Source organism: Psammomys obesus, unplaced genomic scaffold (genome assembly GCF_907164565.1).
Source record: "Psammomys obesus unplaced genomic scaffold, mPsaObe1.curated_primary_1811, whole genome shotgun sequence".
In the NCBI taxonomy this organism is placed as follows: Eukaryota; Metazoa; Chordata; class Mammalia; order Rodentia; family Muridae; genus Psammomys; species Psammomys obesus.
This window is the reverse complement of record NW_026592118.1, coordinates 29,810,417-29,825,962: the sequence shown is the minus strand read 5'-3', so window position 1 is coordinate 29,825,962 and position 15,546 is coordinate 29,810,417. Positions and strand designations below refer to the sequence as shown.

The 15,546-nt window shown below is 49.6% G+C and overlaps 1 protein-coding gene across 1 annotated transcript in view; it reads left to right on the top strand.

Moving 5' to 3' along the window:
• Positions 1-13,620: 13,620 nt before the first annotated feature.
• Positions 13,621-15,546, top strand: part of Cdk6 (cyclin dependent kinase 6) — a gene marked incomplete at its 5' end in the record, with an annotated part of 184,009 nt that continues 182,083 nt past the window's right edge. Inside the window, 1 exon segment of the mRNA XM_055612916.1 lies at positions 13,621-14,225. Within this exon segment, the coding sequence (XP_055468891.1) occupies positions 13,621-14,225 (605 nt within the window).

Genomic DNA, 15,546 nt, shown 5'->3' with positions numbered 1-15,546 from the left:
AACAACCATTTTCACTGAGCATGGCTTTTATTCCCTCCTACATTCTCATCATTGACCTTGAATATCATTAGTCATTAAAGCAACAGCAGTATTTCACGGATGCTCCTAAGGATAAGCACGACAATTGGTTATGGTAAATTTTGCAGTTAGCCCGTGATTGCTGATAAGACAAGGCAGTTCTGTAGAGCAGCAATTGCTGCTGATATAACCCACATATGGGCCCAAAGTGCTGAGGAGACATTTCTGATTACCTTGATAAGCAGGTTTTGATGAAGGGCCTCTGCACTTTGCAGTGGGGCTACTTGAAAGAACAAAATTTTATTCTGAAAGTGAGAGCTGCTAAGGACATGCTTCTGAAGGTTACGGCGGGCATAGCAGGTCATTTCCCTCTCCAAGTTTGCCAGTGAGGTCTTGCAGAAGCAGTAAGGGAGGGGAAGGGTTGGGAGCATCATTGCATCACAGAGTGGAGAGAAGAAGTACAAGAGGAGGAAAGGCAGAGTCTACAGAAGGGAGGGATGGAGGGAGGGACAGAGAGAGGAAAGAAAGGAGCAAGCATACGACACTGTGCTCGCAAGGTGTGGTGGCTGCAGCTGCCGGACACGGAGTGCCACACAGTAAATCCTGGGCACGGTGCCTGCAACACAGACAGTGACTTGTTAAGAACTGGCAGATGCTGGGGTGGGGTTGGGAGGTGACAATGATCATACTTAGCGTGTGCTTCGTATGTACTGCCCTGTAGATGCCTGACATGACTCAGATCACTAATTCTCCAGGGCAGGAGCCTTTCGAATTATCAGTTCATACAACGAGACAGTGAAGCTACTTACCCAAGGACATAAAGCTAAGTAGTGACAGAGCCTGGATTTGAACCACCGCAGTCTGGCTGCGGTCGCTATTCTCGATGGCTCTCATGAAGCATGCAAAAAGCTGGAATGAAAAGGTGGTGAACTGAATCTGACCCTCTCTAGCTTGTAAACTTCCCCACACTTCACATAAGGAGAGGTAAAGATTTAAATGAAATTTACATTACACACACACACACACACACATTCCAGTGCGGCGTTAATTTCAATTGCTGAAGTCACTTACCTGCTTTATAGCTTAGTCATTCTAGACTTAATTTCATCTCCAGAACATGAAACAAAGTACCTTTAAGGAGGACACTTAACCACCCCAGTGATATTTAAGGCATTGTAAGGAAATTTATTGGACATAAAATATGTAGCTATATGGGGATTATACTAAGGTTCATATCATAGTTATAATAAGCTATCACCCAGTGGATGACCAGCTACCCGAAAAGACTTTCAATCAATAGGAAGAGAGTTTATTTATTCATTTACTCAGCAAATATTTATCTAGAGCCCACAATGTGCCAGAAATTAGTTTCAGTGACACAAGAGTATTTACAGCAAAAGCCCTGTCCTCAGAGTGCAGTCTAGAGAGAGCAGGAGGAGGCAGGGATGAAACAAATAACACATGTAAGCCTGTTAACGTGTCAGATAATGATGTCAAGAAAAAAAATAAACTTAAGTAAGATGGCGTGGATGCAATTTATGTGCGGTGGCCAGAGGATGTCCCTCTGATGCCCGTGTGTACACGGGAGCACCCCCCCCCATGTGTGTCCACACATATGCCGCCGAGAATAGGACTCAGGAACCTGGCAGATACCAGGCAAGCTCCTGATTGCTGCTGCACCATCCCTGTTCTGAGTGAAGCCCAAAGGAAACCGGCCTTGCAGATATGCAGTGAAGAGGATTTCAGTCTGAAGAAGCAGGGAGCGCAAGGGCTCGGAGGCGTGATGTTGGACAGGCAGGAAGGCTGCTCCTGTAGATCCAACTAATATAATACACGCATGGAGGGAAACAGAAAGAATGAGAGCAATGGTGAAGCAGGCTTAGAACAGGTAGGGCCCACAGAAAGGACTTCAGTGTTGCTTCAAAACAAAACAAAATGAAACAAAACAACAATAACAACAAAAACAGAATGAAAACTTGGTTGCTAGGTTTTAGAGTAAGTAAACAAAGAATGTAGTTTGTAACTTAACAACATGGATAGAAGTAAGAGAAGCAGGCTGGGGAGAAGCCAAAGAATATTTGGGATGTGTTTGGTTCAAGGTGGGTATCATTTGTGTAGAACTATCAAGCAGGCTGTTGGTCCTATCAGTTTAAATGGAAATACACATTTTTGGAGCACTAGCATGCATATGCAGTTGAAAAGTGCATAACTCAGAAGGAAAGCGAGAGGGCAGGCAGGCATGTGCTGGAGACTCAAAAGGAGAGGAGAGAGTATGAAACAGTTTTCCAGAAAGCTGGAGAGAGGGGGGAGCTACTCCCCACAGGCAGTATTGCTGCCTTCAGGTTCTGAGTGGTTCTAGAAAGCCGCTCTCGTAAACAAACAGTGAGGACCTCATGAGCAGGGTGGCTCTGAAATACAAAACTCAGTTTCAGACTCACACAGTTCCGTGTCGGGACAGTAGACGTGCAGAGGTGATAGAGGGGGCGCTAAGGAAGTGAGGAGAAGGGGTGGGGCTGGAGCTTGGTGGTAGGATACTGAGAGGACACACACCCCGAGAGGGCCTCAGCCTCCAGCACCTGGGCAAGGTGATCCATCAGGCATCAGTGCTGGGTTAGTCACAACGTTGTTTCCAAGAGTGGCCCAGAACAACTGCAAGCAGGAAAGTGCTTATGACTAACGGGAAGTCGAGCAGAAAAGCCAGGAGTGAAGGTTAACAGAGTGAGAAGGGCTCATATGTTCCTTCAGAGGAGGAACGAAGTCAGCAGGTGGAAAAATAAGAACAGGTAAGGAAAAGGAGAATGCTGCCAGCCAATACTAGGCTAGGGTGGGAGAGATGGAGCCTATAAAGGATAATGGAAAGCCATTCTCGTTAATCTGTGACTAACAGAGGGGGTAGTTTTGTTTTTTGTTTGTTTGTTGTGCAAGAGAATGAGTCTGCAGAACAATTCCTCTACTGACTGTTGAGTCTTACAAGGTCTCTCCATGTTGGGCAAAGCCAGCGGGAAAAGCTGGCATCGCAGGACAAAAGGACATCAAACCAAGGGGTAGTGTAAGTCATGGGACATGGCAGCTAATGGAGGAAGAATCTGTGGGAAAGACTGGCAGCACTGGAAATACAGAAACACAGAGACCGGCTGCCTGGTGATGGCATTGACATGCCATCCATGATCACTGCTCCGAAGATCAACTTCTCTATCCCAAATCTTAAGTCGGTTTTGGCTTAATAACCAACTTTAAGCTTTGTTCTCCTCACTTCAGGGCTCCCTCTTAGCCACTGTGAAGTTATGTGAGTCAGACTGAGTCAGCCTCATGAACCTTCTTCCTTCACCATTCTTTTGCGCTCCTCAAGAGAGAGGCCACCAGGGTTCAATGCAGAAGTCCGGGGATGGGAGTGTTGGAGCAACCAAATGGAGCCCTTTTAGCTACCTGCCATAGCATGCGATCTGGGACAGGAAATAAAGGCGTGTCCCAGGAGAGTGGCTCACCTCTGAGGAGGGAATTATCTGAAGGCATCTATGTGTCCCATGCCATTAAATCTTCCAGTCAAGCAACGAGTTGTTCACTGATTGGGCTAAGACCTAACCATGAAAGTTAAAGTCCCCAGAACTCGCTCACAAAGAGTCTATCATCTTTGATACTCCGATGTGTACCGTTCTATTCATTCACAGTGCCTCTCAGTTGAGAACAGATGGCCAGAAGGAGCTGTGTGGTAAAGGCACCTACAGCCTACAGGTAGAGAACTGAGCACCACAGACAGAACCCAAGGAATAGGAAATATACCGGGAATTTTAAAAGGCAAGAGAGGATGGAATGAGCTAGCCTACCCACCCCCACACTGCTCCACTGGAGCATGTTTAGGAGAGTATGAAATAGAACATACAGTGCTGTAGGCTAGGCCAGGAAGACAGGACAAAGGCTAAGAAAAGAGACTGACAGAATGATAACCCGGGAAACAGTCAAGCTTCAAACAGGAAAAGTGGGAGGTGACACGGTGACTGTGGAGGAGTCCTTTCAGGGAGGCAGTAAAGTGGAGTGGTTTTAGGACAAACATCAGTAAATACCTGGGCTACGTCTAGATAGAAAGATCCCAACAGGGAGTCCTCAGGCCAGCTCAATGCTGTCAGAAAAATCAAGACTGGAGCCATGCAGAGGGACAAAGCAAGAAGTGCAGACAGGGGCCTGGAGAGATGGCTCAGAGCTTAAGAGCACTGGCTGCTCTTCTAGAGGTCCTGAGTTCATCCTCAGCAACTGATTGGTGGCTCACAGCCATCTATAATGAGATCTGGTCTCCTCTTCTGGTGTGCAGGGTACCTGCAAACAGCACTGTATACATAATAAATAACTAAATAAATCTTTAAAAAAAATGGAAAAAATGCAGACAGGAGGAGTACTGAGGGAAAATCTGAACAAAAAAATTAAAAGTCTCCGTGTGACCATCACTCTCTCATCCATTCCTCACATGCCTAGACACAATGGAGGTTCTTCCAAGGCCCAAGTTAACTTAGGTGTGTTCTGTTCTAGCGTGCTCCTCCTGCAATGAACCTGGCTAAAAAATAATTTCTAAGAAATAGTTAGCTGACGCTAGAAAGAAAGAAAAAAAATTAATAGCAACAGGATTTAGGACAGGGATATTGATCGTATCCCAAGGCTTATCAACTCTCTGATAAACACAAGATGCCCTCGGTAGGTACGTCCCTGATTCTCAGGCCAACTTACTATGGCAGTTTGCAGTATGTTTACCTTATGGGTGAAGGAAACTGGGGGTCTGGGAAGTCACACGGAGATGGAGCCAGACTTCCAGTCCCTGATGATCAGTTCTAAAGTCCTCCATTTCCCTTCCTTGTTCACCGGAGGAAGACCCTAGAGCAGGCGCATGGCCGATGGGGCGAAAACAGGAACACAGAGGCATAACTGTTTCCATTACACCTTCTAAAAGTGACTTCTAAGCAGCATTTCTAGGAGTCCCTAGTACGGACGACCAAAGCCTGTGTGAATCACGACTGTTTGGCCGTCCTCCCCACCCACTACCTCACAGACTCTCTGAAGGCTGGCTGCCACCAAATGCTTCTAATAGTCTGCAGATGATGTCATGTCCCCCAAAGTAGTGTGTGCTCCATGATGCTCACCTAAGGTCTCTAACCCTCCATACCCCGAGTTCTAGGTGAGCTACTGCCACTTATCATGTTTCATCAGTGATGGCTGATTCATTTACCACACTTAATTTTAGACTAATCGTTAAAGGTTGCCTCCCCTTCCTCCTTCATCGGTGAAAACAGCAGTGCCCCAATGTTTTTCTAGAAATATCAATTTCTCTTTTATCTTTACAACCTAGACAGTTCACTCAAAGGGGACACGATGTAATTTGCACTTGAAACTCAGGCACCTCCCTCCGCTGCTGACATCACAGCTTCATCCTCTGGTGTTACTAGTTTTCAGAGAATTTGTTTAAAAAAAAAAAAACAACAAACAAACAGATGTGGACTGATGGTGTCACGTATTGACAACGCTGGAGAGGAACACAACGTTTTCAAGCCACATCAGCTGAAGAAATCATTCTGTCTGCCATCATCTTTTATTAACGAAAACCTGAAGGCTGGAGGGCGTGAAGTGTGGTTCAACTCCAGACTGAATTGTGGTCAATTCTAGATTTAATTTCAGGTGTTCTGAATCCCAGACCTACATCACACTTCCGTACCTTCTCTTCCAAACTTGTTTGTTTCTTTGCTTCCTCTCTCCCAACTATTTTCATTTTATCTTTCTGAATGGTTAGCAAAACCGGCTTGATGGATGAAGACAATGAAGGTCAGAAAGGTTAAATGACTGGTCCCTAAGGATAGAGTGACCATTGCCGAGGAAGAAGGACTTAGGAATAAAAACAGATGGCTGCTGACTTAGAAGTCAAGGACTTTGCAGTTTTGGATTCTCTGGAGTCATGTTATTGGCAAATAAAATTATCAGTATTTACAGGTTCCGAGCTATGCAGTAGCTGATTTACCTTAGGGTTTAATATTAGCTATTCCATATAATCAATTTGGTTGCAATTTTGAGGGACAGAGAGGGTGTGGAGACATTTATCTAAAAACGTTACCTTCTAGACAAGAATGTTTCGGTGACCAGTACCTGCAAGTTACCAGTCTTTCCCCAAGGAGCAACAGGACCTGCTTCTTTTCTGTGTGAGAACACAGTGTTGGTTCCCGATGTTTCAAACGACTCTGTAGGTGTTTCACAGCTGTTTCAGCCTGTTTGGTGCCTGTTTGATTTGGTAACAAGCATTTGGATGTTCTAGCAGTCTATGTGGTAGAAATTGGAGCATCAAGTTTTTAGCAGCACAGAAGGCAAACGGCTTCAAGGGGTTGGATCAAAAAGACGGTATCTTCCGAGTGAGGGAATGGCAAGGTTTTCAGGAGCTAAGCTTTGAAAGGGTGACTCGAGGAAGAGGGCTAAAAAGGAAAGGGGCTGCAGACACAGAAGACAGGCTTCCGGGATCCTGAAACCAAATGAAATGCTCCTTGGACTTTATTAAAGCTCTCTGAGATATCATATTTAAATTTCTTCTTCTAGTGTATTTCCCTGAAAAAAAAAAAAAATAGAAGCCGACCCAGAGAAGAGAGAATAAAAGCTACAACGCTGCCTTTTTCCATAGACAAAATACGTAAAATCCTTGCCTGCCACTGTGGCTGGGTTGCGGGGCTACACGCCTATGAGTAAGTATGAACAAATTTATGTCCTGGCTCTTCTGAGAAAGACCTTAGAGCAGGCACATGGCCCGATGTGGCAGAAAACAGGAACAGAGAGGCACAGACAGCTTCTTCCTCTACACATTCTAAAAGTGGCTTCGGATCAGCATTTCTATGCAACCCTTGTATCAGGACTTACCGGATTTACAGCACACTGTCCTCCTCCTACCCTCACCTCACCCTCTCTCTGAAGACTGGCTGCCAAGGATACTGTTAACAGTTGGCAGATATGTCCCAGACCCCAAAGTTACCCTTCGTGATGTCCTTTGAAAAATTCCTGTGCTCACCTGAGCTCTCAAAGCCGCCATACCCTGATTCTAGGTGAGCTGCTGTCATTCTGCATGTTTTATTAGTGATAGCTGATTCATCTTCCACACTTCGCTTCAAACAAATAGTTAAAGGCTGGTCCCTTACAGCCAGATCCTCTCTTCTCTGTGTTAAAATCTCTGCACCACAAGCTGCTATTGTGTTCTGTCTGCCTGACATTCCAACAATTTTGCAACAAATTCTATTCTATACTATTTTCAGGAAAAAAAAAATCTAGACTAAGACAACACAAAATAAGTCACATGAATATGGATACCCACTCTCTGCAGCCTTATTTAATAAGACGGATTTAATTGCAGAATAGAAGAGGCACAGAATTCCATTCACGTTCAAAGAATCGGGTTGCCTGGATACACCATACCTAGGGCAGCAAGGCTGCATCCCTCGGCCCCACAACCTCAGCCTTCGCCTCCTTCCTTTGCCCCTGCTGCCAAGCCATTCACAGAAGTTTCTTCCTGGGTGGCTTCTTTGTTTCTCTTCCTGCTTCCCACATCCCACTTCGTCACATGCTATCCCTGCTAGGCTGGACCTTCACTGCCGCATCTCAATAAGCTACCTCCGAGCTACACACCTCTTACATCAACCAGGAGCAGCTATGGGAGACACAGCCATTAGGCCACATTTTCCGTCAAACTGTGACGGTTAACGAAGTGAAAACTGTGACTCACTGTAAATTGAAAATGGCATGTATTTTCAGTGTGATCATCATATCTTCTAAGTGTGCTTCCATAATTATTTTTCAGATCACCCAGAACTCTAACACGGACGACGAAAGGATCTTAGGAACAGGTCTTGAGCATGCAATAACAGAATGCCAAGAACATTACAGGTATGCACACACAAAGGAAAAGGATGATATATGTGTCTATCAAGAAAGAGAAAAATTAGAAGAAACAATGACACAAACTGAATACAGTGCTGACATATTGCATGAAAATAATTACAGTGTAGTGGAACCATGAAAACAGACCGTTCCCAAAGATAATAATGTGTGGGGTTTTCTTCCTTAAAACGTATAAGGTACTACTCCTTATGTTTTTATCCCCTTCCTGGCAAATCTAAAAATATTTTCTAGTTACACTGCTCAAAGGCAATGCATTAGATCAAATGCTACAAGAAAAGGAGAAAAATCCAGGCAATGTCCACATTTAGTGGAATGCATTCACCCAGTAACCTGAATTTTAAAATTATTTTTTTTAAGTTCATAATTTTCCAGTTTAAAATAGTTGATAAAAGAAATGATTCTTCCTAAAATATTTAGCAAATGTTTAATTTTGTATTTGAAAAAAAAAAGCTTAAGAAAATACCCTAGAAATGTCTTAGTCAGGGAGAAGAATGCATTAAAATGTGCTGTATTGTATTATATTGTTCCTAATAAACAGTAAGTTCTTCACGGTAATTACTGAACACAGATAGAAAACCTTCCCACATGTCTACAAAATGGGTTAAAAAGTAAGGTAACCCATTCAAAAGTTACTTAACCAGAAATGCTGTTATCAAAATAATAAACAGGTGAATTTTATACCCCAAAATACATTTGTATGGAGCTTCAGTTAAAGTAACTGTAAAATGAATCACAAGAGCATATTTCCAAGTTTGTGAAAAGGTAGTTTGCATCTCTGAAGCACGTTATAAAGCAGAGATTACTTAGAATTACTGTTACTGCTATTTTAAATATACTAATTTCTTTAACAAGGTTAAAGTTGTAATTAGAACTTTATTATAATTCTTCATTTTTATTAAGGGAAAACAAAATTCAGCTACACGGTGTGGCCTAAAGTGGTCCCCACATGATAAAGATGACTGATGGGACACTGAACTCTCATGTAGGGGTAAATCCATCAATTCTGATCTTTAAAAACCTGTAAAGATGGTTTTGATTTAACTGTGGAATACAACAGGCAGTACACAAAACCCTGAGTCCAGTCATCACTCTTGAAGGCTGTGTTTTCATTGGTAGGACACTCCTCAACAAAGGAGTCGGACTCTCGTTCACAGTTTGTAAACTTTGCACAAATTGAGTTATGATAGCCTGCTACCCACGGAGGAAGTTATCCATAAAGAACAACAACAACAACAAAATCCCTTATGTTTTATTGTTTTAATGCAAGCCATGTAACTATTCTTTGGGTCTGAATATTTAATCAGCTGGCATATAACACGGTTAATGTGAACCATAACCAGGAAAAGTGAATAATGCTAAACTAACATAAAACATAAGTTGCAGCAAAAAAAAAAAAAAAAAAAAGGACACCAAGGGAGTTAAAATCTGGTATACTTAAGAGTTTCATTGGTTTTGGGGTTTGTGTTTTATATTTCCCGAGTGATCCTGTAATCCTAATAATAATATTTCTAATCTAGTTGGTAACAATTGTTTTCAAATACAATTAAAAATACTACACAGTATAGGTGGGGGAAAGCTCTTCTGTTAATAGATATTTACCACTTACTGTTTTTTTGAATAAATTATTTACTTAAATTTATGACATCATGTACTTGTTCCTTCAGCCACTGACTATCTTTTTAGATAAGCATATTAATTACCTGCAAATAAATCTTGTTTTAAAAGGCACTGTTAAGTGTGAGCAGTCATCAATATGGAGAGCTTCCATCTGCATCTTCAGCTCAGAGCCCAGAGATTGGTAGTGATACTTTTATCAATGTAAGATCTAATAATTTTCTTTCTGTTTATGAGATGTTTGATACTATAAACAAGATCTGCTCAGAAACTGGGTTTTATTTTAGAAGATGTACTCAGACACAAAATGTGTTCTGTAAGTTAAGTTTAAAGGCACATCATTACTCATTTTTATTATTTCAGAAAAATTACTATAGTGCATCAGCAAACTGCAGCTTTCTACGGCAACTTTTATTCCTTTAACCTTGCTTCACAGTGTAACAGGATTAATTGCACAAAGGAAAAAAAAAAGTCTATTGTGAAATTGGTAATCGTTTAATAAAAACAAAACATCCATACAAGTAATATTTCCAATTTAAACAGAATTTGTTAGCTTTGCTTTTTCTACGAAGTACGGAAACTCCCTCTCCTGCCTGAAGATGTTTAGAAGTTTCAAGTTCTAAGAGATTTTGGAAAACATCGAGTTATCTCCAAAGACAGCTATTTTATTTTACTCCTTGTACAAAGCCTTGATAGACCCTTCCTCCCCGCCCTCCCCCCATCTCAACTTCACCTGAAGTACTGGCATCCGTTTTCCTCAGGTAAAGGAGACATTCTTACAAAGTTTCAAATTTCAACATCCCAACGAAGCATTTAAATTAATCGCTCCTCTTTAAGTGTGCGCGTGTCTATCATTCTGCAGTTGTTCTTTATTCTGAAATTGAATCTTTTTTTTTTTGGCTCCCCAGAAACACCTCAGTGCACCCTCAACAGTGCACCCTCTAACCACTTAATAACTGTGACCCCCGCCAGCTCCTTCAAGTAGATCGGTGACCACAAGAGTGCCTGGCAATTTCCAAACCATAGCCTGTGTCCAAAAAGAAAAAAGATAGGGCTTTGTGAGGCCGAAAGGAAGTGGGAGAAAACAAAACAAACGTAGCTCAAGCCGAAAGTGAAAAGTGCTTGGACAGATTAGTGTTTTCTTTCCTGCAAGGCATCCTGGCAGTCCTCTCCGCCCTCCCCCCACGCCCCGGCTTTCCGTAGGGTCCGATTTTGCGAGCAGGGAGTGCCATCCACCAGCCCGTGGTCCCCCCGTAATTACTGTTGTTTGTGTTTTTCTCACTCCCGACTGATACTCCCGCCTCACCCTTGTCAAAACCCCAACTCGGGGAGACCTTGGGCGTTAAAAACAACAACAAAAACCCAACCACCCTCGCCGGCTCGCGAGGACGCATCCCACCCGGGCCCTTCCGCGCGCCTCGTTTCAGTCGCGAGATCCCCAACTCGAGTGGCTGCAGTGAGAACCGGAAATTTTCATTTAACTCTCCCCCGCCCTCGGGGCCCCCCGTTCCGAGCCGGTTGCTGGGGAGCACAGCCGGGGCCGGGCCTCGCTCGCTCGCTCGCTCGCTCCGGAAGGCTTTAATTTGCACAGCCGTCGCCGGGTGGGTCCCGGGCTCCCGGGGCTCGTCGGTCCCCGCCGGTCCCCGCGGCGCCGCGCAGCCTCCTCCACCCGGGGGCCCCCCGAGCCTCGCCGGCCTCCCCGCGGGCGGCGCCCTCCGCCGTCCCTCCGCCCCCCGCCGCCGCCGTGCCCACCCCCCCGGCCGCCGGGCGCTCGCCGGGGCCGCAGTCAGTTACCTGCTGCTCGGGGCCGACACGTGCGGGGGGCCCGCAGGGCACCGCGGCTTTGCAGGAGGCCGGCGCCCCCGGGACCGCAGGTGAGGGGCCGCGGGCTCGCGTGGGTGGGCCGAGGGGCAGGAGGGTGCTGGGCGTGTGTCCCCCCCGGAACCCGCTCGGGTTAACCCTTTGGGAGCCGAGGGCGGGTAGGTTAGGGGGGTGAGCTGGGGGGCAGCGAGAGGGCCCTCCCGCGGGCACCCCCACCCCGACGCTAGGGGCTTGCAGCAGCTTGGACACATCTCGTGCGCGCAGACCCCCAGGCGTCCACCGCCCCTCGAGCTTCTCCAAACTTGGGACCGTCACCTTGAGGGTGGGAAATGCACCGTCTGGGGTGGCATCCCGCGCCCCACGCTTGCTCCCCCCCACCCCGTGCATGGTCCCTGCGCAGCCCCCCCCCCCGGGGTGCGGGCACGGGGCTCCATCTCTCCCACGCAGGAACGACCCGTTCGCGCGGGTTTCCGCGGGCGCGTTACGCACGGTGGAGCGCACGCAGCCCACCGGGGTCGAAGCCCCGCCGGGCACGCACTCTCGCCCCGAGGTCACTTTGTTTATTTATTTATTTAAAGCTCTGCGGCTCAGAGGCCCAGCCCCGGGGCTCGGCGGCGCACCCTCGTCCCCGTGCACGTGGGCGTCCGCGCGCGCGCCTCTGCGTTGGCGCACACGCGCGACTCGCGGTCCCGCGGGCGGCCTGCCCTCGCCGCGCCGGTGGCGACCCCGGCGGCGTTTGGCAGGGCTCCGGGAGAGGCTCATGAAGGATTTCATTGAGTGCGGAGACAGGGAGCAGAGACAGAAAGCAGAAGGAGGCGGCCGCAGCCTTTGTAGTCGCGGAGGAATGCGGAAATGTTGAAGCACTATGTCAAACTTTTTTTGAAACGGGGTCAAGTCACATTCAGCCAGCGTGGGAAAGCAACAACAACAACAAAAAAAAAAAAAGTGGAGGAGGGGAGGGGGCCGGCCGCTGCCGCCCGGGTCCGGGGTGGGTGGGGGTGGGGGGGTGCGGGCCCGCGGGGGTGGGACGGCCACCGCCTCCGGGAGGGAGCCCGGGCTGGACGCGGCCGGAGGGGGAGGGCGGCCGCCGGGGCCGCGGCTCCCGCTACCTGTGTGGCCCTCGACCTGGCGGGACCCCCCGGACCCCGCCCGGGGGTCCTTCCCGCGGCATTTTCAGGGAGGCTCTCCGAGGGGCCTTGGCCGCCCGCCCCGGTGGGGGTCGCGCCATGTGTTCCCTAATTCCGGGCTGAAGGGCCAGAGGGGGAGGAGGAGTGCGGGGCAGGTAGACGCACGCCGGCGGTTCGGGACACGCGGCTGTCCGGGACCCAAGGTCCAGCCCGGCCCGAGGCCACCGGGGGACGGGGAGGCTCACTCGGTCACCCCGAACAACTGCGCGGGGAAGGGGCCCCCGGCCGCGCGTGGGACCTGGCCTCCGGCCCTGGGACAACCCAACGACCGTCTCGGTGGCCGACCTCCTGGCGCCCCGGACCCCGGGCGGATGTTCGGTAGCGGCCACCCAAGGGTGGCCCCCTCACCCCGGGGGAGACCTGCGTTTGCTCCCCCACCCCCGCCGTGGCAAGGGCGGCTGCTTCTGCCCGGGTTGAAGTCTGCTGGAACTCCGGGACCAGTCCCGGCCAGCTCTTTCGGACACGCCGGGAGAGAGTGACGGACCTGCTGTCCTCCACCCTGGGGATCTCGGGGCGGTGGGAGGGGGGGACGAGACGAGACACTGCCCTCCCCCCGTCCCCGGGCCCCTCGCTCTCCCACCCCCAGTAGCCCCAGCCCTCCCCCAGATGGTCCGTCCTCCCTGAGTTTCCACCAGGGAGGTCCTCCGGGTCGGAGGCAGGACTCCGTCTCCCACTAAGACCGCCGTGCCCGAGAGACCGTGCGTGCGCGTGTGCGCGCAAGACCCTCTCCAACGTCCCCCCGGTAGAGAAAAACTGAAAGCAGAAAGAAAGGAAGCAATTTCCGAGCAGATGCCTGACCACCCCGACGCGTACGCTCCCAGCGTCGGGTTACAGGGTCCTGGGAGCCCCGACCCCATTCAGCGGCCCCCACGCGAGCGAACCCCCCGCGCCTCCACAGCGGCTTCCGAGGGCCCCCGCGGCCGGAGAGGGCAGCGGGGACCGGCGATCTAGGTAGAAAGACGGAGCCGTGACATTGACGCGTCCGGCGCCTCCCCTCCCCCGCGCTCCCGGCACACTCTGGGCCGCTCGGCACGCCCCCTCCCGTCCCGCTGCGCCCCGCGCGGCGCTCATCCCCGAGGGGCCCCTGCAGCCTCTGCTCGCGGACGCCGCGCGAGCCCGGCCGGGGAGGCAGGGAGCTGGTGGGTCCCGGTGGAAGTCTCCGGGGCTGTCTGATCGCGCCTTCTCCCCGTCCTCCCGTCCCCTCCTCCTCCTAGGTGCAGAGATTGTGGGCAGACTATGTAATCGCCGCGGAGGGGGAAGAGGAGGGATCGGCGCTCTCCCGCGGCGGCGGCGGCTCGGCTAGGCGGAGTTTCGCGGCGGCTGCGCCCGCGGGCGACGAGGTCGCTCCGTCCAGCCCGGCGTCCCCGAGGCGTCCCGGCAGCGAGCGCGCGCCCCGCTCTCCCCCCCCCCCCCCCCCGTGCCGCCCCGGCAGCCCCCCGCCAGCATGGAGAAGGACGGCCTGAGCCGCGCCGACCAGCAGTACGAGTGCGTGGCGGAGATCGGCGAGGGCGCCTACGGGAAGGTGTTCAAGGCCCGCGACCTGAAGAACGGCGGCCGCTTCGTGGCTCTGAAGCGCGTGCGGGTGCAGACCGGCGAGGAGGGCATGCCGCTCTCCACCATCCGCGAGGTGGCGGTGCTGAGGCACCTGGAGACCTTCGAGCACCCCAACGTGGTCAGGTGAGCCGGGAGCCCTGGTGGTCGGGTCCAGTCCGGGAAGGTGCCGGGCAAGGGGCAGCTGGTGACCCAACCGGAGTCAGGCTTGAGTTTGGCCGAGCGAACTGGTGACCTTGCTAGGCCGGGCAGGAAAGAGACCCGCGGCGGCCTCCCTGTACCCAGACAACTCTCCGCTTGCCCCAAGGGGTTCCGGGGGCGTTGGGTGTCTTTCAGGGACAAAACCGACAACCTCAGAAACGTCTCTAGCCCTTACTTACTTTTCCCGTCCGTGGGGGAATTTTTGAGAGACTTACACAGCTTGTGGTAATTAGAAGGAAACTTTTTAAGGGTGGAGCCTAATGTAAGTAAAGTCTAAGAAAATGCAGAAATGTGTAAGAACGTGTTGGCCTGTCACACCCCGAGGTGGTGGCCTGAAGTTTCAATGCTGACGCCAAGTGTTAAACATTATTTGAAAAGTGTCTTTCAAGGTTGCGTGCAGGGAACACTGAGCCAGCGGGATCCAGAGTTCAAAGCCAGCCTGCGCTACAAAAGACTCTGTCTGAGAAGGGAAGGGGGCGGAGAGTGGGAGGAGGGGAGGGAGAGATCCTTCTCAAACCTTCATCTGATTGTATCATTTAGTATCTATGGACTGGCGAGGTCTAACTTAGACCGCCTCTCCCAGGGGGTAGATGAGAGGCAGCAGTGCTTTAGATTCTAAGGCCTCTTTTTTCCCTGGAAGAGTTGTGCAAGAGGGTGGAGAGGCATTCTTATCCCTCTCCTGTGAAGTAACGAAAGTGTGTGTGCCTGCCTCCCGTGTGATTGAGGGTAATGGTGTTTTCTCGGAGATGCTGGGATTTCCCCACTGTGCCTTTCATCCTTCTGTTTTTTAAACAGATACATAGCTTGAAGTTAAAAGGGAATGCACAGACCTCTCTACAGTTTAGGTGATGACTTCACCATTCTCGGCTCTTCGGTGTGTAGAAGGATGATTTTGGTGTCTTCGTCTTGTCTTCTCATTCCTGTAGGGATTGTGTACAACAACTTTGTGCCTACTGTGTGCCCCGGGGATGAAATTATGTAAATAAGCCCAGCTAAATATTTTTGTAGAAAGTCAAGCAATTTAACATTAGTCATCAAAATGGAGAGACCCAAGACTGACCTTTGAAATACCAAGCCCTCTACGGAATCTTCCAGGAGGTTTTTAACTCCTCTTCTAGGCTGGGTGGGAATTGATTTGTTTTGTTTGTTCCCAGGATAGTCAGGCTAGAATGGAGTAGTGAATTGCAATACATAAGATAAGTAAAAAGGCATTGTAAATGTAAAGAAAGGACCCATTATACCTGTG